At 42.9% G+C, this 25129-nt stretch overlaps 1 protein-coding gene and 1 non-coding gene across 2 annotated transcripts; one reads left to right on the top strand and one right to left on the bottom strand.

The window, feature by feature from the left end:
- Positions 1 to 881: 881 nt before the first annotated feature.
- On the top strand, positions 882 to 24418 carry LOC128413057 (cystathionine beta-synthase-like). Its single transcript, XM_053386822.1, has 16 exons — positions 882 to 941; positions 2025 to 2212; positions 7778 to 7884; positions 8510 to 8644; positions 11593 to 11672; positions 12701 to 12832; positions 13475 to 13544; positions 14801 to 14892; positions 15276 to 15407; positions 16609 to 16693; positions 17975 to 18080; positions 19433 to 19507; positions 20477 to 20611; positions 21298 to 21406; positions 22408 to 22492; positions 23827 to 24418. The coding sequence occupies exons 1-16, from the start codon at positions 930 to 932 to the stop codon at positions 23997 to 23999; spliced, it is 1716 nt and encodes a 571-aa protein (XP_053242797.1). The 5' UTR covers positions 882 to 929; the 3' UTR covers positions 24000 to 24418.
- TRNAK-CUU (transfer RNA lysine (anticodon CUU)) lies at positions 21811 to 21883 on the bottom strand. Its single transcript has one exon. It is a non-coding gene; the product is annotated as a tRNA-Lys (tRNA).
- Positions 24419 to 25129: the final 711 nt, after the last annotated feature.

Genomic DNA, 25129 nt, shown 5'->3' with positions numbered 1-25129 from the left:
AAAGGTGGTGTCAATGGGATTTCCCATCCAACTCCCCCGGAAGCAAATACTAGCTTCAAAGGAGGGGTGCCTCAGGACCAAGGACCATAATAAGAGAAGGAAGGGTTAAACTCCCCTTCCACGCCTGCCAAAGTTCCCATCAATTATTAGTTCCCACACAAATGGCCTTTGGATGGAAAAGCTGCATATTAAATCCTAAAAAACACTAAAGTCTTTGGCCCATAGCTTACTGGACCCAAAGGCTTTATTTCTTTGATAGACACAGTTAAAATATTGAACTAAGTAAAGCAGGACACTTTTTCCAGAAATGGGAAGGTGGGGTAATCTTTTTCCTAAATTACAAATAATAACATTTTTTGAAAAAAGTAGCAAGAGGTATGACTCTTAGGAAATTGCTCAAGCAAAATCAAGCTTGGTTGTACAGTACACAGGTTTGCTTGTTCCCTGGATTAACATGACCAGCCAAAAGTCAGGGTAAGTATCCAAAATGGAAGCTGCATTCTTAGATTTCAGGCCTTGGCAGCCTTCTTTCTAAAGGTAACAGATGTGAATAATGGAATGGAATTGCCTTATTGAAAGAATTGCTCCTTGGCATGTCAAAACCTTCACGAAAGGGTGAACTATCCCTTACTTTCAAGCTTTCACAGCAGCTTCAAATTGTAAGCAATTAAGGTTGTTGATACCCTGTAAAGATGCCGTTGGTTGTACCTTGCCCCTGTTGAAGTCAATAACCTGCAATTACTTCAGATTTAACTGTAGTCTGACCCTTTTAGATATTTCTTAATCATACCTTTGAACTCAGGATGAAGTGAATTGTGGAAAACACAAGATAATCTTGAAGACGTCTCTCAGAGCATTGGAGCTCTCTATCTAGCCTGTCACTCAGGACCATGGAACCCGGTTGAATTCACAAGTGTCTGCAGCTGAGAATGGCATTCTTGGTAGAGATTATTTCCAGAAGGGCAGCTGTATTAGTCTGTTGCAGCACAAAGCAAGAAACAGTCCTGTGGCAGTTTAAAGATGAACACATTTACTATGGCATAAACCTTGTGTGGACTAGAGTCCACTAGATCTGATGTATAAGTTGTTTTGCTGAGTAAACATACATAGTTGTTTTTGTTTTGTTTTGTTTTTGAGATGGGGGCAAGATCAGTTGTGAAGTCACAAGGAAAGGAAACACAGAAAGTGCAGAGGCAATGCTATTACACCAGGAACTGCAATATTAAAAAACCAGCAGGAGGACTTTTTAACTGTAGCTGAAAGTGGCAAAACTAGAACAAAGGAAGTTCTGTGGAAAGTTGCAATGTGAATGTGTGAAATTGCAATTCATCAAGAGGGACGGTTGTGGGGTTTGTTGGTTTGTTAGTTATTTAGTTAGCTAGTTTTCAAAAAAATCATGCTACATATGTTAATTTGCTTACTAATGCTAGGGTGTCTAGATTATCAACAACTGTTTTATGAATAATTAGTGTTAATTATGTAATTATGACCATCCTGTTACTTTTTGCATTTCACTTCTCTTTGGCCTCACTGTTAGTGTTTACAATCTCTGCCCCCCCCCCAAAAAAACCCCCAGAGTTTGTGCTTCTGGGATATCACTTAATGAATTTGATGAAGTCGATTGTAGTCTACAGAAGCTTATACACAATAAATTTGTTTGTCTTTAAGGTGCCACAGGGCTCTGTATTGTAGAGAGGAAACTCATAGCAAATGTGAAGATCTGAAGTGATTTGACAGGATGGCAATTCTCTGTGGCTGCCATGCAATTGAGTTCCATAGAGATTTGCCAGAGTCTAGGCTTGAATTTCTGGCTTGTGAGCTTGATGGGCCTGGTCACATTCATTAATGTTCAGCTATTTTAGAAAAATAATAATTTACTGCTTCCTTTTTCAAAGACAGCATGGCAGAAATTGTAACAAATACATTAATAAGCACATATCTGACACTTCAACCCCCCCCCATTATAGTTGAAGAACTGAACTTGTTTATCCATATGCTTCCACCAATTTCCTCTCTTTTTGTAGGTGATGATGGCTTCTGTGTTCACATCCAACAAAACCATCAGGGTTTGCCCTTTCCTCAATGGAGATATCGAAAACCCAGAGACCAAAACTAACAACAGCAACACATGGATTCGTCCTAATTTGCCCAGCAGATGTACATGGAAACCAGGAAAACCCATCTCAGAGTCACCTCACAGCTGTGTACCTATGTAAGTAGCATTTAGAATTTTAAAAATTTCCTCTCAATGTCCACTCCCACCTTGAGAGGTTCCTCCTAAATATATATTCTATGAATCACAAAGCAGAGGTTCATAAGTGGTATTGTGAGCATATTCCAGCATAGTTTCAGATCAGAGATTCAGCATGTGGTTTTCATGCTTTCCCCCCAATCTAGTTTATTAGGATTTTCACACTATTACTAGCGAACAGTACAGTCCCTTATTCCCACTCCCCACTCCTAGATTCCCTCCCTCCAACCCCCCACTCTCTCTTTTTTTAGCTACAATATTTTCATCATTGATATTCAATTGTTCAGCATGCTACACAGTACTTAAGCTGCACACATATATTCTATACCTGTACATCTATCTGTATAATATGTACATGTACATCTGGTTAAACATCTGAGTAAACCAAATGCATAATCACCTGTATAAGCCTTTGGCAACCTGGTACCTTCCAGATGTTTTGGACAATCATTTGCATCACATCTGGATGGCACCAGGTTGGTACTATACTAATGTTCTGGTCATTTCCTTATGAGCCTAATTTCGATGAGCCTAATTTGTCCACACGGTGGCTTCTTATTCTTTGTTGGTTCTCAGCTTTTGAATTACAAAATGAAGACATTGCGAAGTGTCCCAGGAATCTTTTTCAGATTCCCATAATGAACATACATGATTTCCATTGCACGTTGGTCCCCCAAGGCTTTCTTCAGGTTTGAGGGCCCTGGTCAGAGTATCTTTGGGTGGGCCTACTCCTCTGTCAGGGGACGCGGGTGGCGCTGTGGGTTAAACCACAGAGCCTAGGACTTGACAATCAGAAGGTCGGCGGTTCAAATCCCTGCGACAGGGTGAGCTCCCGTTGCTCGGTCCCAGCTCCTGCCAACCTAGCAGTTCCAAAGCACGTCAAAGTGCAAGTAGATAAATAGGTAGCGCTCCGGTGGGAAGGTAAATGGCGTTTCCGTGCGCTGTTCTGGTTTGCCATGCTGGTTAGTCATGCTGGCCACATGACCCGGAAGCTCCCTCGGCCAATAAAGCGAGATGAGTGCCGCATCCCCAGAGTTGGCCACAACTGGACCTAATGGTCAGGGGTCCCTTTACCTTTACCTTTAATCCTCTGTCAGTGAGCCCAGGTAGGCTTAACTGCCAGTGGTGGCAGTTTCCCAAGTATTCCTGCATGACTGGGCCTTTTAATTCCTCACTGTGCTCCAAGGTGATGTTTGGTCAAGGACATTGTGGGGAATTAAAAAGGTGATGAGATCCCACAGCTTGGTGCTGCTTGGAGTGCTGGTCCCTCCTCTTCCCCTCCCCCTCCCCCCCCAAAAAAAATTGAGGGGCAGACATCTGCAGTGTGATCTGCCAGGGTGCTAGAACCCAGAAGTTACTCAAGAATGGGAGGTGTTGATGGTGACCCCCTGTGAACCACATTTATTATGATGGGAAAGCAGGGAAAAAACACCCTATGTCTTTAGACTGGGAGACTTGGAAATGACCATCCAAGTCACTGAAACCAGAACTTCTATGGTTGTGTTCATGCTCCCATTTACTGTGCATTCACTGCATTTCCATTGCTGGCGTTTTATTCCATGTTCACATAACTCTTCAGAATGCATATCTGTCCTGCACTTCGTTGTGAAATACTGCTGTTCGAAGCATTGTATCTCAAGCCAGCTTTACATCCTTTGGAGTCCTTAATCAGTTCCTAATTCATCTCCAGCCAAGGTGCAAATACCTTTGCATAAAGTAAATACATCTCCTTCCCGGCAGCAAACATCAATGAAGCCACACTAACATGAACAGCTGGGGGGGGGAGAGAGAGTGCTGTGAAACACACAAGTGAAACAACTGCACTGTGCTCTAAGGCGGTAATGTGGACAAGTCCTACATTTAAAAGAGATTTAGAAGAGCAGCTGCAGTGTGGCACAGACTCATTCTCATCTGAGTTTCAAAATGCAAACAGTAATGAGTGGCACCCTAAGGCTTCCCTCTAATCTATCTTTCGCGGTAGCTGGTTTGTGTTCACTGCATAAGCAAAAGAGCAGTAAATCTGTTTAGAAATTGCTCGGGGAGGTGATCTGTCTGAGAGCAGAACTGTGGCTTCCCCTATCACATGACCACCTGCACCAGCAGTTTGGTGCTTAGTTCAGCTTTTCCACGGATGAAAAAGGCTGTTAGAAATACAGTGGTACCTCGGGTTAAGTACTTAATTCGTTCCGGAGGTCCGTACTTAACCTGAAACTATTCTTAACCTGAAGCACCACTTTAGCTAATGAGGCCTCCTGCTGCCACCGCGTCACCAGAACACAATTTCTGTTCTCATCCTGAAGCAAAGTTCTTAATCTGACGCACTATTTCTGGGTTAGCAGAGTCTGTAACCTGAAGCGTATGTAACCCAAGGTACCATTGTAGTTCTCAAAAACCAAAAGCACTTCTGGGGGTCCTGTTTGTTTCATAACAAAGGGAATTGGAGAAAACAGCATTTTGGGCAAAAGGGCTGATTTATCCTCTAAATCTGACATAAATGAATTAATTACATTTTGGAACAATTATGAAGAGTCTTTATAAATAAAAGAAGACATTCCTTCCATGTCATTAGATAAGGTAGCATTGGTTGTTGCAATGTGTTCTTTTTACAATATAACTGGTGCACCTTCTTGCAACTGCCCAGTACAGTGGTACCTCGGGTTAAGTACTTAATTCGTTCCGGAGGTCCGTACTTAACCTGAAACTGTTCTTAACCTGAAGCACCACTTTAGCTAATGGGGCCTCCTGCTGCTGCCGCGCCGCTGGAGCACAATTTCTGTTCTCATCCTGAAGCAAAGTTCTTAACCTGAAGCACTATTTCTGGGTTAGCGGAGTCTGTAACCTGAAGCATATGTAACCCAAGGTACCACTGTACACTTAAGAGCAGTAGCTTATTTCCATCTCACGACTCAAAACAAAACCAAAGCAAATTGTTGGGGGGAGGGTAATGAAATTCTCTTGCTTCTGCCAAGATCTACAAACCACCATCAAATTTAGCAACATCAAAGTATTTCCTACCTGTCCATTGTAAGGATTTTTTAAAAAATCATTAAACTATAAGAGAGGAAGGCAGAAGAAAGAAACCCTGTTCTTCTTTATTAAATGTGTAGGGTGTGCAAGAGCTCTACACTTCACAAAGTAAAACAGAGTTTTCTGCTCAAACCTGTTCAAGATAACATAGATCTGTAACCGAATGCTTCCTGTAGTAAAATGAGTTAATGATAAGCAGGAGGATTTAGAAGTCATTTGGGATATCCTGGTGACTTGTTTGTTTAAAATGTTAGCTCTATCTCTTCTAAGTACAATATGTCCTAAACGTTAAAGCATCATAAATCTCCAGACATACCTACCTAGCTCAGGTGGGGAGGGGGCGCGATTCTCTCAAGAAAGGACTTCTTTTTCGGATGATCTCTTTTCACTACTAAGCAATATATCGTCGCTGGGGAAAGTGGAATTATTTCACCACGATGAAGGGATACTGTGATCTGAAGCAGTTTGTGGGATGTGGGACTTGCATGAGAATAGTAAGCACTTAGTTAGGGGAACATCTCAGGTACGATTAATATCAGTTTAAGACATTGTTCATTTTTCTTGATAATTTTGCCACTTAGAAAACTGTTCTCTCCAAGAGTTCACTTTGCGTTCTTCTCTGTCTGGCAAACTCGTCACCGCTGAATGTTGCTCCTTTCTCATACATGAAATGAAAAGTACAAGTAGCTGAGGCAGTCAGTTTCAAAGCACACGCATGATATATTCCAGTGCCCTAAGAATATTCCAAAACGTTGAATTCAAAGAAAAGCCCCTAGAGGGAGCTCTTTTACATATTCTCTAAGAAGCTGTGCAGTGCCAAGTTTATGGGATTGGAAAACTCTACCTCTGTGATTTCTTATACAAAAAAGGCCTGATCCACACTTCTTGGATTAATTTGCTGTCCACCCAATCCTGCATTTCTCCAGATGTTCAGCCAGAGCTTACACAGCTATAAATGGTCATTTTCAACCCGTATTTTGAGAGGAAAGTACTTATCTAAATACCCACGAAAGGGTTGCAGCTGAGCAGTAGAGGATTAGCTGCTTTATTATTATTATTGTTATTATTATTAAATTACATTTGCATACTGGGCAGCCCATACTATGCAGACCAGCTTCCTGTATTCTTATAATAAGCAGTTAAGTATTTAAGTACACAGAATCACAGAATTGTAAAGTTGGAAGGGAACCAAAGGGTCATCTACGCCAACCCTCTGCAATACATATTTTGAGAGCATTAAAAAAAAAAAGAATCATGTGGAAATAGAACTGGAAAAGCTGTGAGTAAAAATATGCAAATGTGACGTGGAATTGAAATAAGCATAGTCCCCTGTCCCTATCCTGAAGCCCAGCCTGGTAGCGAGACTGTGCATTCTCTACAGAGGCCAGCCCCATTCTGAGCTGCCCACATGCGCCTGCCACATAACCCATTGATCAGGTGCTCAATAGGCACGCATTGCTACCCTGCATGCAGACAGGTGTACATGCTTTGAGCTCCTCTGTTCAACAGAAGGGTCCTGATTGGGCCAGGATCCGCTTTCATCTAGAGGAACTCTATAGGTGTCTTTAGCGAGGGATGCTTCACTCCAGCGCTTTTTTCCTGATGGGATGCAGGGGTTTGCATACCCCTAAACATTTTGTGAATCCAAGTTTGGCCTCATTGAGGGGCAGTATTTCAATAAGAGTAGGAAAATGAGAGTACCCCTAAACATTTTTAAAGAAAAAAATAAGCACTGTTTAACCCTTTTCAGCCAACAGCGGGCGTGACCAAAGTGGCTAATACTTTCTCTCTCACACACACTTAGGGATGGGGAGGAAATTCAATTTGGTTCACATTTAAAGTGGAACCTACCTCACACACACAGTTTCTGAAACAGTGCACAACTTGAAAAACAGCCATCCTTCAAAATTCGCACTTATCCGAATTTTTCAGTTCCACACTACAGCCAAGGAATGTGTACAAAAGTGTATTATACTAAGGGAAATTGCTTTTTTAAAATGTGTATGTTAGGCAAAAACTACATGCCAAAATATGTACATTAGGATATTTTTTCACAAATACACTGGTGAATTTTCATGAGGTTTTTTTTTTTAAAAAAAATCACAATTGTTATGGAAATGTGGAAAATGGAAGATTGGGGGGGGGGGATTGAGAGAAACTAAAACTGACAAGATTCTCCCATCCCTATCCATCATACATACTGTAGTCATAACACACACACACAAATGTATTTTGAAGAATCTAAAATCTTGTGAATGTTGATCAATATAGTATTATCTCTTTCTAGATGTAACCTGCCCTGAGACCTTATGGTGAACAGAGATATTTGAAATATTAAATGTAATAGAAATGCTGAAACAAGCAAGCAAACACACAAGTTCCTCAAATGTTGCTATGTGGCTCGTAGTCGTTAATATATAAAAATGTTTATTTTGAAACTCCACAAAAAACTTTTTTTGATCCTTAAATTCTTCCATTTTGTTCTTTCTCCTAATGCAGTCCAAAAGAACCAAAGATTCTGTCATCTATTTTGGAGAAAATTGGACACACCCCTCTGGTCCGTGTCAACAAGATTTCAAAAGCCCATGGGCTGAAGTGTGAGCTCTGTGAGTGTCCTTTTGCTTTCATTCCACTTGTCAGATTTTTTCCTCTATGCTGTGTTAAGTTCAAAGTATCGGTGATGAAAAAAGGAGCCATTTAAGCATATAGACCCTACTAAGAAATGATTTGTGCAGAATGCTGGGAAACGGAGGTAAATGAGTACTTTGTATGACATCATGAAGGGTGAGTGGGCGTGGCTTGCCCCGCCAAAGCCTCATGGACCAAATGAGGAAGCCTGGAGGTCCAAGATTGGCTCACAAGCTGGAGGGTCCCTGCTCTTGATTTACATATAGCAATATTTTGCAGTGCTAACTGAGATCAGAGGTAAATTAATCTAGAGAAGGGAACCAAAGCCTTATTCCAAATAGCTTATTTTTAGCCACAATAAGAGCTATTAGCTACTTTGGGAATTGTTAGGGGTCTCCTGAAACTTCTCAGCACCCTTAACAAACTGCATTTCCCAGGGTGCTTAGGGGGTTCTTAGTGGTTTGATACTGTTCTGTGTATAAGGCAGAGGGGACCAGTGTCTTAAAAAACCAAACAAAATTACTTCTTAGAAAACGTGATAACAACAGTAATAAGGGATCTTCAGTCCATGTTCTAATGTGTGAGCTTGATGTGAAATTCCAGTGGCCAAGTGTGAGTATTTCAATGCTGGAGGAAGTGTCAAAGACCGAATGTCCTTGAGGATGATAGAAGATGCAGAAAGAGCTGGTACTCTGAAGCCAGGAGACACACTCATTGAGCCTACTTCAGGAAACACAGGTGAGGAGAAGCAAATAGCTTTTGTGCTTTTTAAAACGGCCTTTCCACACGACAAAAGACACCCTTTGTTTTAGCTTTAACATTACATTTGTGCCAGTACTGTGATATGATCATCCACCTCCATAGAATGAATGCAGAGGTGGGATGGGGGGACAGCTCTGCTACATGGATCCCCTTGACACCAATGCCCTGCTTGTCTTTGATCATTCTTTCCCCACATCATCATCATCATCATTATTGAAGAAATATGTGTGCTTTGGAGCTGGTAAAGTGGTGCACACGGTTCTATAACAGCTTTAAAGGACATTTTAAAACAACCACAAATTTAAAAATAGGAAAGGTTCACAAATGGAGATTTCTCCATGGGACGAGGGCTGCAATGCTTTAAGAGCCTTATGAAGATGTCTGTGAGTTGTCACCCCTGCATATACAGGCAGCAGGTTCATTTAGGAAGCAAGGCTTTATGTAACAAAGAATGAAACCAAAAATAATAAAAGTACATTTTTCTTAAGTTCACCCAAAGGTGATTTTTAAATATGTGCACATAATATATACATGCATGCATACATAATTATATGAATATTGCATATGCATTCTGGGTAAGTGCACCCAAAGGATCTATTCTCCAGTTCCTCAGTCTAAAGTGTGAGAAGATCCCATTGGCAGGTCAGTGTGTCTCCTCGTGCTTCCCAAAGGGATTACATCCTCAATCCTATTCATTTTGTTCTGCCCTGGCATGCTGAATGAGATCACTGTGAGGAGGAGGAGGAGGCACAAGATGGAGCCCTTGCGATCTCTGTGCACTTCAGCAGGTCTCTCACTTCACCCACAGCAGTGGAAATCAGTGTGCGTTGCTCCTGTGCTCTGCATTGTATTCCTGAGTGTTTGATCTTGGTCAAATATAGCGTCATTTCTATAAAACTCCATTGACGACAAGGATATGGAAACTCCGGGTGGTGGGCAAATCCACCCATTATTCCCCATAGCAGAGAAATCCATGGTTCGTTTCTGAATCCGCTTTGCTTCTCTTCTTGCACTGACACCTAATGCTAAAGCCCCAGTCGGCCTCCTCATCTCAATGAGGGACAGCTGCCTTGGCCATTCATTCCCAATGAAACCTGAGTGCACAGCACAAGCACACTGCAAACTAGTCATGGGAAGGGCTTAACATCTGTGCCGTTTTTGTTCTGCACACACACAGATTAGGTGCAATTTGCTTTCATGCCCTATACTATAGGAAATACAATTATCCCCTTTGTTTCTGCTTCGCTTGTTAGAAAGAGACTACTCCAATCTCTTTTTTTCCTGTAAGCATGCTGCAAGGCTTTATGATCTCATCAACCTTACTCCACCGAGTCTTGAAAAACATAAACCGTTCTTTTATGCTTCTCAGCGTTCCAATTTATTCAGATCAAAGAGCTACAGAAGTCTCTGCGCAGTCGTAGGGTGAACCGGTGGCCATCTTGAAAGTGTAATTGAGCAACCCCCATGGCTCCAGCCAACAATTTTCTGATATTAGAAACCATACCAGACCCTGCTGAGCTTTGCGAATGCACTAGCAGTTTTATTGCTGTGCCACATCCTGTCTATCTAAAAGTCAGGGCTTGGAATGGACCAAGATCTTGCCTAGGACTTGGGCACTGCTCTGCTTCCCCTCTGCCATTATGATCTTCTCTCATAGGGAAGACAGGAGGCGGAGGGGGCATGATGTCTGAACAACTGCCTCCTTTCCTACAGACCCCTCCAGGTGTTAAGGTCAACAGAGGGGACCCATTTGTTAGTTCCACCAGTTCCACCTCCCTCAGAAGTCCATGAAGTGGTGGCCTGGGAAAGAGCATTCTCTGTGGCAGCCACTTAGTTGTGGAATTCCCTCCCCACAGAGGTGTTTGTGGCTTTTTCACTATACAGTCGTACCTTGGTTCCTGAATGCCTTGGAACTCGTACATTTTGGCTCCTGAATGATCAAAAACCGGAAGTGAGTGTTCCAGTTTTCGAACCATTTTCAGAAGCCGAAGGTCCGGCATGGCTTCTGCGGCTTCCAATTGGCTGCAGGATGCTCCTGCAGCCAATCGGACCCGTGCCTTGCTTTTTGAATGGTTCTGGGAGTCAAACGGACTCCTGGAACTCATTCTGTTCGAGAACCAAGGTATGACTGTACACCTTTCAGTGAATGCTGAAGACCTACTGCTTTACCCTGACCTTTGACACTTGAGATGTGTGCTTTCAGAACCTACCCTATTTTGTAATCTGTTTTAATTTTCGTAACTTGACTTGGGACCCGCTGGTGAAGAGCAGGTAATAAAGACTTTATTATAAAGTTGATGATAATAATGAACATTATGGTAAATAATAATAATAATAATAATAATAATAATAATAATGTCTTTTGAGGAAACCCAGTGGGGTGGCTTTAACTAAGCAGTCAGCAGGGCAGATGGGAGAAAGGCCAACTGAGCTTCTTGTATTCTGATTTGCTTCAGAATTTACTGCACCTTCCTCCTGCACGATCCACTCTGCTCAGGTTTACTTTCACACCCACACCATACATTTAAAGCACATGGGTTCCCAAACAGAATCCTGGGAAGTACAGTTTATCCCTCACAGAGTACAATACCTAGTGCTCTTAAACTACAATCCCCAGGTTTCTTTTTGCTACAAATGCATGTGGAATATGCTTTCAGTGTATGGTGTGGGACTCTAGATGCAGTGTCGCATCATACAGCTTGCTTCATCCTGTCTTAATGTTCTTTGGCTACAAATATCAAAGATCCTCAATGGGATACTTCAAGAGCTGTTCCCTGGTTTCTTTTCTTCAAAAAGTGAAGAGTTGAAAGTTGCTCAGTTTAGAAGTGGGAAAGAGAGGCGGTTGGAAACATCTGCTTATCTTGCTACTGTTGAATAACTCCTCTATTTGTCTTGTTTTTGTTTCCTTCATACTCATCTACCAGGGATTGGAATTGCCCTGGCAGCTGCAGTGAAGGGCTATCGCTGCATCATTGTAATGCCAGAGAAAATGAGCATGGAGAAGGTGAGAGAGAGAGAGAAAGTCCTCCTGACTGATTTAACATAAGTGGCCCCAGCCATGGTCAAAGTCTGTTTTGATTTGAGCTGCCATGGTTTCTCCCATCCTAATGCTTCATAAAAGGAAAACTAGACACCCCTGTGCATTTGAGGGGCTGTTGCAAGGCTGTTGATCCTTAGCGCCCCACAGAACATAGTGAAGCCATTGCCGGATTAGAGTATCACCATTACAGATAACTTGAAATTATTAGATGTAAAAAGCTGCCATGTACTATGTCAAAGGTTGTAATCCAATGCCAGTTATGCCAGAATTCAGGAGGAATCACACTCATGGGTTTCCTTGAGCTCCAGGGCAAACAGATGGCACAGAGTTTATTTTCATGCTGGGCAGTAGCTTCATGTGTTGCACATCTCCATGATGCACACACAACTGCCCCGAACGTGGAAGTCAGTGGGAAAGCAAGTGGCGCCCTCGTGGAGCTGGGAGATGAGGCCCCATGATTTCTTATAGTGTAGATTATGCTGAATTTCTCAGTGTAATTTCAATGATGTCACAGAACTGTGTGGCCGTTCCTTTGCATGTGCAGAATTGAACTCCTTGTTTGAAATGAAGAAGAGCTTTGTGAGCATGTTGGGATGCATTTGGGAGCTTGGATCTGAGTAGTTATCTTCAGGGCAACTCATGCTGCAGTCCCAGTCACATTTTCTGGAAATCAGTCCAACGGAAGATGGCGCATACATTGTACTTCTACATGCATAAGTATAGGGACTGCATTGTCACTGTGAACCAGCATAAATCTTCTTACTCTGCCTTGTGGTGGCTACAATTAAACCAGCAGTGGCATGGGAGAGTAATATGTTGCTGCTTTTAATTAACTTTTTTTTAAAAAAAAAAAACTTGCTTGCCTGACCTTTGAGATAGACCGAAATTTAAATTAAAAACCCTTAAATGTGCATTGTATATGTTGTGCATTTCTTTTTTCTTGTGAAAGACTTGGAGGGTGGAAATATGGAGTTTACCTTTCGCCCCTCCAGGTGGATATCCTGAGAGCCCTTGGGGCTGAGATTGTAAGAACTCCCTGCACGAGATACGACGCCCCAGAATCCAATGTCCGTGTTGCTTGGAAACTGAAAAATGAAATCCCAAACTCACATATTTTGGATCAGGTAATTTATTTCTTATTGAAGTGCTTTGACTGAATTACTTGATTTAAAAAACAACAACTTCTACCCATCTAATTTGTTGATAGTAGCCTATGATTAAAAAATATGTGATTTCTAATGCATACCTTTTTTAAAAAAATGTCACAGCTTCTTAGTAAACATAGTTTGCTTACCCTTCTTTCAGGCATTTGGCTGCAGGATTAAAAGAAAGAAGTTCACAACCTATTGATAGACTCATCCATGTTTGCTCTCTCTTTAACTTGCTAGGCTTGGCAGGGGGTGGGAACTAAACTGTTCATTCTAGGCATCATTCCTTCTGTTTCCAGTGTTAAGGTTGTTATTGCTCAACTTGAATGGAGAGGGTTCAGGATGAGGAAGAGCTGAAGAGCAGCTGGTCTCTCAGCTGATCTGATAAGGGCCCTGCTGCCACTCTCTGTCTCTCTCTGTGCTGCAGCCAAAATGATCTCATGCGCTGCTTGTGAACTTCCCAGAGGCATCTTGCAGACCATTTTGTTCTGATCTAGCAAGGCTTTCTTTCCGAGAGACTTCATGGTTATTATCTGTCTGCTTTCTCTACAGTGTTGCATTTGACCCTATCCATTTGACAGTAACTTTCCCTTTCTTCTGTTCCCTTTACGACAATAGTACAGAAATCCAAGCAACCCGCTGGCACACTATGACACCACAGCTGAGGAGATTCTGGAGCAATGTGACGGTATAATTAATAATTATTTTAGGGATAATCATGCTGCTCAGCTTATATTGTTTTACAAAGATGTCTTTAGAAATGGTCGTGGATATAACCACCGTTGCCTGTTCTCACTATTGAATTGCGCCTCTCCTGATTTGTAGGAGAATAAAAACCATGGGTGATATTCAATTAAGTTTTATACAGAGCACACCCATTGAAAGGAATGAACATGACTAAGAGAGGCCCATTAGTTTCAATGAGACTACTCTGTGTGCAAAATTAGTTGAGGTGCAGGTTACTAGCTTGTGGTTATTGCCTTTTACAGTGAAATGTATTAGGGCCGCAATCAAATATATGCTTAAGACTCAATGGATTTGCTTACAATTATCTAACCCTGATAGTTTATTAATTCCACAATTCCACAAGCAGGGGTGACAACTTGAATAAAATATGGGGGGAGACAGGTAAGTCCCCGCCCGCATAATTGACCACAAGATGCGGCACACACACCATTTGAATGGCAATGCCTATCACCTTTTTTTGGAGGGGCCCCCTCAAGTATTTTAGGGGGGGTTGAAGGGACCTTGGCCTCTAGGAGTCAGCTCCTATGTCCATAAGTAACTCAGTAAGTACCAGTAGTGGGCAGCATGATGGGGCGTTGGCACTGACCTGACTTGCTGACAGCTGAATCACCACTGCTTATTGGGAGGTAGAGAAGCAAGGCAAGGAAGAAGGAGGTGGATGTGCTGCAAATTTACCAGCAGGGACAACCCATTCTTCTAATGATGCATTTACATGGTGCCAGCTTCCCCACTGCCTCTCCTCTTTCCCTCCTGGTAAGCAGTAGCAGCAGTGACTCACTCACCGGAAAGTCATGTAAGTGTTGCCATCCCAACATGCAGTGGTAATTGCACAATTGTAAAAGGAAACAGTTCCTAAAAGTTCCTAGTTAAGAGCTCCCACAATTTCATGCAGCTGTTAGCTTACTCTAGTGTATCACACAGTAAAAACATAAAGTACAAAGGGCAGCTCCATTTCCTCAAGCCTGCACTGCAAAAACACACCAGGAAGTTGTAGCCAGTGAACAACAGTTTATCTTAATTAAAGCTTAATCCTAAATGCTTGTGTTTTATTTTGCCATGGATACTGTTCTTATTGCCAGTGGACCATTAATTAAGGTTGCATAGGAGTAGAGCTATGCATTTTGGAGCTTGGGGAAAGGTATGCTGTCTTATTGATTGATTGATTGATTGATTGATTGATTGATTCTTCCACTGCAGGCAAAGTTGATATGTTTGTGGCTGGAGCTGGAACAGGAGGCAGCATCTCTGGAATTGCCAGAAAGTTGAAAGAGAAATGTCCTGAATGCAAAGTAAGTGAAAAGGCTTGTTTGGCTTGGCTCAGACATCCAGGCCCATGGGAACGTCATTCATGCCATCACGGCCTGGGGAGGAGGTCCAACACAAACCAAATTCTTGCTTCAGCAAGGAGATTGTACGGACATCCATTTGATTCCCCAAGTGTGCCAGACTCTATCTGCTCCTGAAGGAGTTGCGAATACCAGATGCACACAGCTAAATTCTTATGCGCAGTCACCATGCTCTAACACAGTAGCATTTACATGTGCCCCTGAAACCAGGCAAGTGCAGTTTCCCCTTTGCTTGAGGGTTCCAAGGCCGGGATACTCATTTTTGTGTGAAGTTGTTGGTTGCTCCTTTAATTTTTTTTAATTAATTTGTTAATTTTCCTCCACAGATTGTTGGAGTGGATCCTGATGGCTCCATTGTGGCCCTGCCCAGCTCACTCAACACAATATCAGCAGAGGATACCACAATGGAGGTGGAAGGGATTGGACACGACTTTATCCCAACTGTCCTTGACAGATCTGTAAGTGGCAGCGTGACGAAGATCAGGAGATAGAGAGATGTCACTTGACTCTGAATGAAAACTTTCAGAATCACATGAAGTGCATTAAAAGTTGCTAAGGGTGGTTGATTCATTGACTATGTACATGGCAGCTGCTTAAGACAAGGCCATTTCCCACGGCTGCATTTCAAGTCACATTTGCACATTGCTGTTCACGCTAGAGCAGGCATAGGCAAACTCTAGCCCTCCAGATGTTTTGAGACTACAATTCCCATCATCCTGGACCCCTGGGGTGATGGGATGATGGGAATTGTAATTCCAAAACATCTGGAGGGCCGGAGTTTGCCTATGCCTGCACTAGAGTCTTCCCCAAGCCGCCACCCTCTATTCATGAAGTTGTCATCCACTCATGGGCTGTCATCTGTATATGAGCAACAGCTGTCTAAAATGTACACATTTCAGCTTAACTGTGAAGTCAATGTAGCTTACATTTTCAAATTAAAAGGAAGTTGATTCGAGGAAAAGCACATCAAAGTGCAGTATTTCTCAAGAAACTACGGGATAGATACTGATTCTGGCTAATTTCATGTGCATATGGCTTCCATTACCAGCAGTGGGAGCGCACTGGAACCAGAGTTGAATGGTAGCAATGTCCACGGCCCTAGTACTCATTATCATCCAGCAATAGCCATAGGAGAGACTGTGCTGCAGCATCTCATATAACCTTTAATCATAAATTGAAGGGAAATGGCCTGAAATTGATTAAAACAGCAGTGTACTAACACTGCAACCAGACGGTGATGATAGGCAACATTGCGGTGCTTTTTAAAAGCTGCCTGATCCTGTCCACGTTTACTCAGAAGTAAATTTCACTGGCTTTGATGGGACTTAATCTCAAGTATGTGCATTGGATTGCAGCCTCGCTGAAAATGCTTTGAGAGAGGCGTACTTCTGAAAATATTTTTGTCCCGCTGATAACAAACATTTTCCAGGGCTGCAAGTGAGACTGTATTTGTATATCCCACCTTATCTTTGAAAAGTTTAGGAAAGTTAAAAACAGATATAGCTAAGCTTACTGAAAGGGGAAAAAATGATCCTCTTTGAAACTGCCCTCAACTCTGAAGAATCTGTTGGATCTCTGCCCATCCCATTACGTGTAGCAGAGGTGCAGGACCCAAAGGCCCCTGAAACCTTAAAACTCCATATTTTGTTTCTTTTCTAGGTGATAGATCAGTGGTGCAAGAGCAATGACAAGGAATCCTTTCTTATGGCACGAAGACTGATTAGAGAGGAGGGCTTGCTCTGTGGTAAGCATTGCTGAAGATCCATTGTTTAAATCATACCCTTCGCAAATGGCAAATGACTTCTTGGAAAGCATTGTTCAGAGTCTGAGCATAAAGGTTACCCAAGGAACCAATTAATAGTCTGATTTAAGGGCCCTTTCACACAATCCTTATTTTCATGCCGTAAGTATACAGTTGCTAATCATTTACTTGTTGTGTAGAATCCACGTCTTTCCTTGAAGTAGTGTTGTGCAGATATTGCATTTTGAGCACTCAGAACTCTGTGTGCAAAAGCAACATAACCACCCTCTGTCTGTCTCTCCAACACACATGTCCAGTGCTTTTTTTCTTAAAAAATGTTTAGGGGTACTCTCATTTTTACTCAAGAAAATCACCACTTTATAGTTCAAATCAGGAAAAATAAATACAGTAAATGGACAAAAGTGCAAAGATTCACAAAATATTTAGGGGTATGCATACCCCTGCGTCCCCCCCAGAAAAAAGCACTGCACATATCTGTTGCTATGCCTTCTGAGCACAGCATGGAATCTGGTTGCATGGAAGGTCAAAGGTCTCTGTTGAATAGTACATGGGGCATCTTTACTACTGAGTTGCCACGCACCTCCCCCACACCATGCAATTTTTGTGGTAGTTTAAAATGCTCTGCTTTATTTTCTGTTATTTTTGTTGTTGCCATTTTAAAAGCTAAGCTAGATTAGGGGTGAGCAGAAGGTAGATCAGGATCTGCTGCAATGCCTTCAGACGTGCATTTGTTCAACAATAGGAACAACAATGATAGGGCTCTCTCAACACACACCCTTGCCCAGTATTTTGCAATCTATGGGCCACGGTGCCGCTGGACGAAGGTGTACTTTTTGGGCACGGAATGGGGTGAAGTGGATTTTGTGTGACAGTATTGAACTCATCTCTGGTGCCGAAAACAGAAGGGGACCCAGTTCCTTAATTCTTGGTGTATGATCTCCACCTCTGCCTCCCCCACCTATCCCCCCACCAACTCCAGTTGCTGAATCTTGGGGTTCAAATAAAAAAACCAGAGTAGATTCTGCTAGTTTGGTATCTGCTCACCTCTGCAGAAGTAGCTATACACAGCTTAGAACTCTACTGATTAAGAAAGACATTTATCCTTGATTTTTTAAAAAATGCAACAACAACACTGAACACTAGCAAGGCTGCCTTCTTGCATCAATGCCCCACTGTTGGCTCAGGAGATGTTGGAGATGGCTGTATCAAAATCATTGTTTAATTGTTGCTCATTGAGTAGTAATCTCTTTTTTCCTGTGGCAGGGGGCAGCGCAGGCAGTGCCATGTCTGTGGCTGTGAAAGCTGCGAAACATCTGAAAGAGGGCCAGCGCTGTGTTGTCCTCCTGCCTGACTCTGTAAGGAACTACATGTAAGAGACAATGTCTTCTTTCATTTCTGCTCTCCTGTCTACAGAAGCCCATGGGTTGAAAACACTCAGACATATGTGAGAGGAAGGATCTGTGAGGATAGCAAAAGAATGTGAGCTTGTTGCTCTCGTACCACATTAACAGCAGTGAGGAAACTGTCAACAAAGAAGCAGGAAGCGAGTTTTATGAGGGACTAATTCTGTTGATACCAGATACTTGTAAATCGCTAGACATAAAATTACTTTCATTTCAGTGATATGGAGGCAAATGAAAAAAGACAACTCCTGTTATTGTTACATTATCGCATGGATAGTGTTATGAAAGTTTTATAGCTCTTAGCGGAAGAAACAGAAGTCTTGCAAGTCATATCACCTGTTACGGATTTTAGTATATGGTTCACACCCAGCCCAAGTTTTTCTAGAATGACTCTTGGGACCTTTGCACACTTATCATTTCTAGTGGTCTAGTTGTGTATGTGTGCGGATTGTTTTTGGCATGCTGCCACATGACGCTGGCATCATTCAACTTGTATGAACTCCAAAAACCCGCTTTTCCTTCTACCACAAAAACCATGACATTTGTGAAAGATTCAGAATAGATACTCAGTATTTTCATTGGTGTGTTGTTTGTACAAGCATAGTCCCTGTTTCTGCGTGGAGGAATTGTGAATTGGTGGGTATGTTTTGGGGCACATCTATTTTGTACCACTTTCCTCTGACCTGTGGAAGATATCAGTTTGAAAACTCAGTTCAGAGGAAAGATATAGGCAGCTAGAGGCTATGGTACTGAGTCAAAGTACTGCCAATGACAGCATGCATTATAAGATGCAGACAAAACTTCATCACAATATCCAGGTTTGCCATAGCTCTGGCAGGCATGCAGTTCCTCTTTTAATATCCTATAATCCCACAAGATTAGAATTCTGGAATGCTAGGCACTTGTACACACAGAAAAAGCTGCAAAAGGAATACCCTCATGCGGAGGCTCATAACTCTGATGTTTATTGGCTGGAGGACCATAAGGGGTGTGACTATGGCCACAGAACATTTCTCCATTGGGGCACAACCTGCCATTCATGTGGGAAGGAAAACCCACACTCACTCTATAATAACAGCGACATGCGACCAAAGCTGCAGGCAAATGCCTACAAATTCACTCTTAAAAATGGCAGATCAAACAGCAACTATGTCACTATTAATGGCAAGTGTGGAAAGTCCCTTAATGTTCAACTCAGGGCTACTTAAAGACACTTACATTCTATGAGTGCCTGAAGGTTAGGCTAGTCCTGTAATGGATGCTTGGATGAAACACCAAAGTCTAACACAAGGTCTCAGTCTTTCTCAATTATCTCTAGGTCTAAATTTTTGAATGACAAATGGATGGTCAAGAATGGATTTCTAAAAGAAGATGTGGAAGAGCATCATCCTTGGTATGGCTCAGAGTCGCTACACTTGTTAATTTTGCCTGACATAAAGTAAAAGTAATCTGAATGGCGGGGCAGGAGAAGGCAAAGACTGTTTGTTTGTACCAGTGATAAAAAGATGCCTTAATGCTTTCACTTTTAAAAAATGGAGTCCGAAATAGCTTTTTGTTGATGAAATCCAGATGCGCTCAGGAGGAGTGCATCCAGGCTGATCTTCTGGTTGAAGCAGGTGTGTGTGAGTGGTGGGATCACAGACTGCAACTAATCCTTTTTGATCCATCATGATTTGCATGACACGCTCTGTCTAATTCTCTTCTGTGCTTTGCTATGCAGCATGCACAAGGACAGGTGTATTATGAAGCATAAGGATAGTCGGGCTGGCGAATATTTTTGTCCCAGTGTTGCATCCTTGTAGATGGGACCATGATGGAAAACATCAGGTCCGGCTCCAGATTTTGGAGGCGCTGGACACAGTATTCCTCTCCAGCACCCTAGTGCCTGCCATGTGAGCCCCCACAGGCATTGTAGTACCTGCCAGCCTCTCCCTTGTGTTCATTTGTGGGGCTTCCATGGTGGTAGCACTGTAATAAGCTGGGAGCAGAGCTGCTGCCCAAGTGAGTGAGTCCACTTCTGAGCATCAAGGGTGATGCTGTAATGGGCTAGGAGCCAAGAGATTTCTTGCCCATTGCAGCACCTGTACTAAGTGAGTTAGTGTGTATGTAAGCAGGAGGAGGGAGACTGGGGTGGTGGGTAAAAGCTAGGCATCAGTCCCAGTGAGTCCTGGCAAATGCCCCACTATGCCAGGTGCTGGGCCTGGAAAATATAATGTAGGAATCTGTCCTAAATAGTTTGCTGAGCTTCAAACCATTTCCTTAAGTCCTTTCAAAATTTATGTGTGTGTGTATAAGACACAGAGCAGACTGCTGGGGTTTAACACCACTTGCTGTCCTTCCTGCTCCCCCCCCCTTGTGATAGGTGGTGGACTATCAAGGTGCAGAAGCTAAGCCTCTTAGCCCCTCTGACTCTCCTCCCAGATGTGAACTGTCAAAAGGCCATTGAAATCCTTCGTGAGAAGGCATACGACCAGGCACCGGTTGTTGCAGAATCAGGGTAAGTCTCTTATTCGCTGAAGCCTCATTCTAACAGTCTTCAGGAGAATTCCACAATTCTCACTGTAGAAAGCACTAATGAGAAACAGCCTATCATTGACATACTTAATGAAATCTTTAAAGAAATACTTGGCGTAATATGGGCCTTAGCCGATCTATTGCAAGGACAGTGCCTACGCATGAAGGATTCCTGTAGGCTTAGCAGCAGGCATTGCTGCTTTGTACTTTGGCAAGGAGACAAAGCATCAAACTCCTCCTCCCTCTGTGCCACCCTCCCCACACAGCTGGGATAGGGAATCCCAACCAAGAGCTATGTCACATCCGCTTTGGTTCTTATAGTCAAAGGACCTAGAACTCTTATTGGTGGTGCGTTATTGAAAAGCTTCCTTTGAGAGTTTGTGACTTTTGGAGCATTTTCAAAGAGCCCAGTTACGTTAAGTATTGGCCTGCCACCAGTCAGGCTGAATAGAAGGGGCATTGGTACTGGTCTAATTCTAAAAGTGGCAGCCTTGCATGCCACTGAGCCACAGCAGATGTTGCAGAAAGTGAACTCCCCACCCCACCCATCTTGTCTTGTGTCTCTCTGTATATGCATGAACTGCTGGAGCTCTCATCTCCGTGCTGTGAAAATTCAACTGCATTCATTTTGCTTTTTTAAAAACCAAACAACTGTGTGTTTTCTTGAAGACTCATCTTGGGGATGGTAACTCTGAGCAACATCCTCTCCTCCGTCCTGGCAGGAACTGCCCAGTTCTCAGACCCAGTGATGAAGGTCATGTATCAGCAGTTTTCCAAGGTAATGTGTGCCCAGTACCTGTTTTGGAGTTGCTGCCTAGGGCAAAGGGTGAGGATGGGAGATTCAGGAAATAAGAGTGAAAGCTGAGGTAGAAAGGACCCCAAGGATCCTCTAGACCAGGGGTCGGCAACCCTTTTCAGCTGTGGGCTGGTCCACCGTCCCTCAGACCATGTGGGGGGGCTGGACTATATTTTGAAGGGGGGGGGAATGAACGAATTCCTATGCCCCACAAATAACCCAGAGATGCATTTTAAATAAAAGGACACATTCTACTCATGTAAAAACACACTGATTCCTGGACCGTCCACGGGCCGGATTGAGAAGGCGATTGGGCCGCATCTGGCCCACGGGCCTTAGGTTGCCTACCCCTGCTCTAGACAACTCCCTGCAATACAGGAATCTTTTGTCCAACATGGGGCTTGAACCCATGACCCTGAGATTAAGAGTCTCATGCTCTACCAACTAAGCTAAGGAGGCTGATTTCAAAACACTGGAGATGCCAGAGAATGAACCCAGGATATGAGTATTATGGGTAGGTTCAAGTAGGTTGTTGTCTTGAGATCTTGCCTCATTTCAGATGGTTCTGTTGCTGAAGCACTATAGGACAGGGATGGGGATCTGGTGGCCCATTGGATGTTTCTAGACTACAACGATCATCCCTGACCATTGGCCATGCTGGCTGGGGCTGGTAGGAGTTGGAGTCCATCCACATCTGGAGAACCACAGGCTCCCCAGCCTTCCATAGAGGAAGTAACACAGAAACAGGATCCTTCATGCCAAGACACTGCTGGAACATCTTTTCTCCCCCAAGAAAACTGAGGTCATCTAAGCACAACCTCAGAGGGAACAAGGTGTACTTGACATGGAGTGTCCATCTCATACCTTACGTCTTCCATGTGGTTCCAGCAGTATGTCACTACTTTATGTCAGACTTTATGTAAACTGGGTCCTAGATGTCTAGTAACAATTTGATTCACTTTATGTTTGGGACTTTATTACAGATTAGCCTGGATGATACCCTTGGAAAGCTTTCACACATCCTGGAAAATGATCATTTTGCTATTGTTGTGCATGAGCTGGAGCAATGTAAGTAGCTTTTCTAGTAAAAATAAAAATGTCATACTACTAATTGTGTGCATATATACATACACACACACACCTAGAGATGAACTAATATGCCCTTCGAACCATGAAATAGATATACATGAAAGGCATTGCATGTATATTAGTTTATTATTTGTTAATTTATTGCATTTATAGCCCAGCTTTTTTCCAAGGAGCTCAAGGTAGCATTGTAGACATCTGCAAAGGAAAGCCTATATGTCTCGCTTTCCTTTACAGACATCCATGCCTAATATGTGGACACTGGAGGTGGTGCCATGTGACTCGTGGGGGTGGGGGCACCGCCAGCTCCACAGCTCTATTTTATGGGCAAAGGCGACTTCGCGTTTGTCTAAATTCCAACAAGCCTCCATCCATTGTATTTGAGAGATGCCCACAGTTCAGGTTTCAATGACCATTCTTAATGAAGGAGTTCTTAAGCTTAGGATCAACTACACAGGGTGGGAGTGACCTTTCAGGTATGTAGGTCCCAAGCTGGTTGGGGTGGGATTGTTAACAGCATAAAGAGAGCCCTGATGCATCAGCCCAAAGGCACCCTGGCCAGCATCCTATTTTCTCAGTGGACAGTCAGATGCCTATCAGAAGCCCACAAGCAGGACCCAACGGCAATAGCATCCTCTGTGTTTCCCAGCTACTGGCCTCCAGAGCTTTTTTTTTCATCTGGAACTGAGTTCCGGCACCTCCTTGTCACATTCTGGCACCTCATTGGTGTGCTCTGGCAGTTCCGTAGTGTTGCAGTGCCATCCCCCTGCATGACATTTGGGGTCATGTGGCACCTCTGGGGAAAAAAGCCCTGAACATAGCCATTGTGGCTAGTAGCCTTTTCTTCTGAGAATTTGTCTAAGCCTCTTTTAAAGGCATCCTAGCTGGTGGCCATCAATCCTTCCATACTTTAACTGTGAACAGTGTGAATAAGTACTTCCTTTTGCATGTCCTGAATCTTCCAGCATTCAGCTTCATATCATGGCATGGTGAGAGAAGGAGAAAAACTTCTATCTGTCCATCTTCTCAATGTGCATAATTGGACAGTGGTATGAAGGAAAAAGTTCCCAGATGCCACAAATAAAGATAACATTTCCTTGTGGGCAGACCTTTTTTCCCAGGGAGAACTCACAGGAACTCAGTTCTGGCACCTCTCAGGTGGGTGCCATTGCCATTCTAAGAGAACGAGGGAGGTGTTCATGGTTAGATCCAGCGCCTCTTTTTCTGGAAAAATAGCACTGCTTGTGGGTTTCCTTGAATGGTGCTCTGGAAGCATCAACAGTATGTAATCTTCCTTCATTTATGTCCTCTTCCAGACAATGCAGATGGCAGCTCCTTCATGAAACAGATGGTATTTGGTGTGGTCACAGCTGTTGATCTTCTCAGCTTTGTCACCCCCAAAACCAAGACCCAGGAACGAAGAGATGCGACACTGGAATCAAATTCTTCTGAAAGAATTTTCTCCATGGCAGAATCTGTGGAGAAATAGCAGAAGACCTTTAAGTATAAGGGTCTGGTTTTGTTTTCGAGTATGGCTTTCTATTTTAGAATTAGCATTGTATTTAGGATAGTATTATACTAGTATCTAGTATTTCTATTTTAATTTGCCTAGCTGTTCTTGGTCTGCTATGTTCATAGCTATGCTCATCCTAAATGCCACCAAGGGAAATAATTTGGGATCAGGATGATTGGACAAGATCACATACAATTAAAATAAGTAGCTATTCTATGATAGCATGTTAAAAAAAAATAAGATTCTTGGGAGGAAGCAGTAGACTAAATGGATTCTCCTGTGAGGTTGCCTTGTTGCCTTGATTTTTATCTGACATTTTGTTGTTTGCATTAACATTGACTGGTAAATGCATTTCAAAATCTGCTGGCAGAGCAATAAAGAAATACTACAGATGCAAAGGCTGCCTGACTTGATTGTAGAACTGACAATAATACTCTTTGCCTGTACAAGGGAAGTGTGAACTGGGACTGTACAGATGGATGAATGTTCATAAGCCCCCTTTCCCCCAGAGAAAGCCTTCCTGCTGTTATGGTTGACTGCTGGAGGTGTATGCTGCTACAACTCACTGCTGCATCAACGTCTTGGAACATTTTTGACCATGAAAGGTTCCTGGGCATAGGAGACCACGTGCATGCCAATGGTTATTACCTCTAAGAATCTGACAGTCATAGAACTGCCATGGCAGGGTGGGGCTTAAGGAGATCTGATTCTGGTACAGATAAACACAGCTACATGTTGATGACTTCTGTAGCCCACCTATGAATAGCAGTTTGGGGAAATACACATAGTCTCGATAGGTGAGTCCCAAGGGCCAGATACAGATACTTAGAGGACCACATTTGCCCCCCTGGTCTGAGGTTCTTCATACCTACCATAAAAGAACTACCTATGAAGCACAATAGCGACTAGATTACTTCAATCTAGACCCCCAAAATTAGTTGCAATTAAGTCCCATTGAGAGTAATTTCTATCTGCCTTCACATCAAATGGAAATTTGAAAGCAGCTTTATAATTACATTTAATTGACATTTCTTGCAACCCAAGGTGTTATATTCGGTTCATAATGGTAACTCCCCCCCCAATATAGTAGAAAACAGAACAGATGA

The sequence above is a fragment of the Podarcis raffonei genome, chromosome 4, assembly GCF_027172205.1.
Source record: "Podarcis raffonei isolate rPodRaf1 chromosome 4, rPodRaf1.pri, whole genome shotgun sequence".
In the NCBI taxonomy this organism is placed as follows: Eukaryota; Metazoa; Chordata; class Lepidosauria; order Squamata; family Lacertidae; genus Podarcis; species Podarcis raffonei.
This window is presented reverse-complemented; position numbering and strand designations above follow the sequence as displayed.

Excerpts from the sequence above, each read along its gene's own strand:
- LOC128413057 (XM_053386822.1), top strand. Across the intron at positions 14,893-15,275 it reads AGAAATGTCCTGAATGCAAA|ATTGTTGGAGTGGATCCTGA; the intron begins GTAAGTGAAAAG and ends TTTCCTCCACAG. Across the intron at positions 20,612-21,297 it reads CCGGTTGTTGCAGAATCAGG|ACTCATCTTGGGGATGGTAA; the intron begins GTAAGTCTCTTA and ends GTTTTCTTGAAG.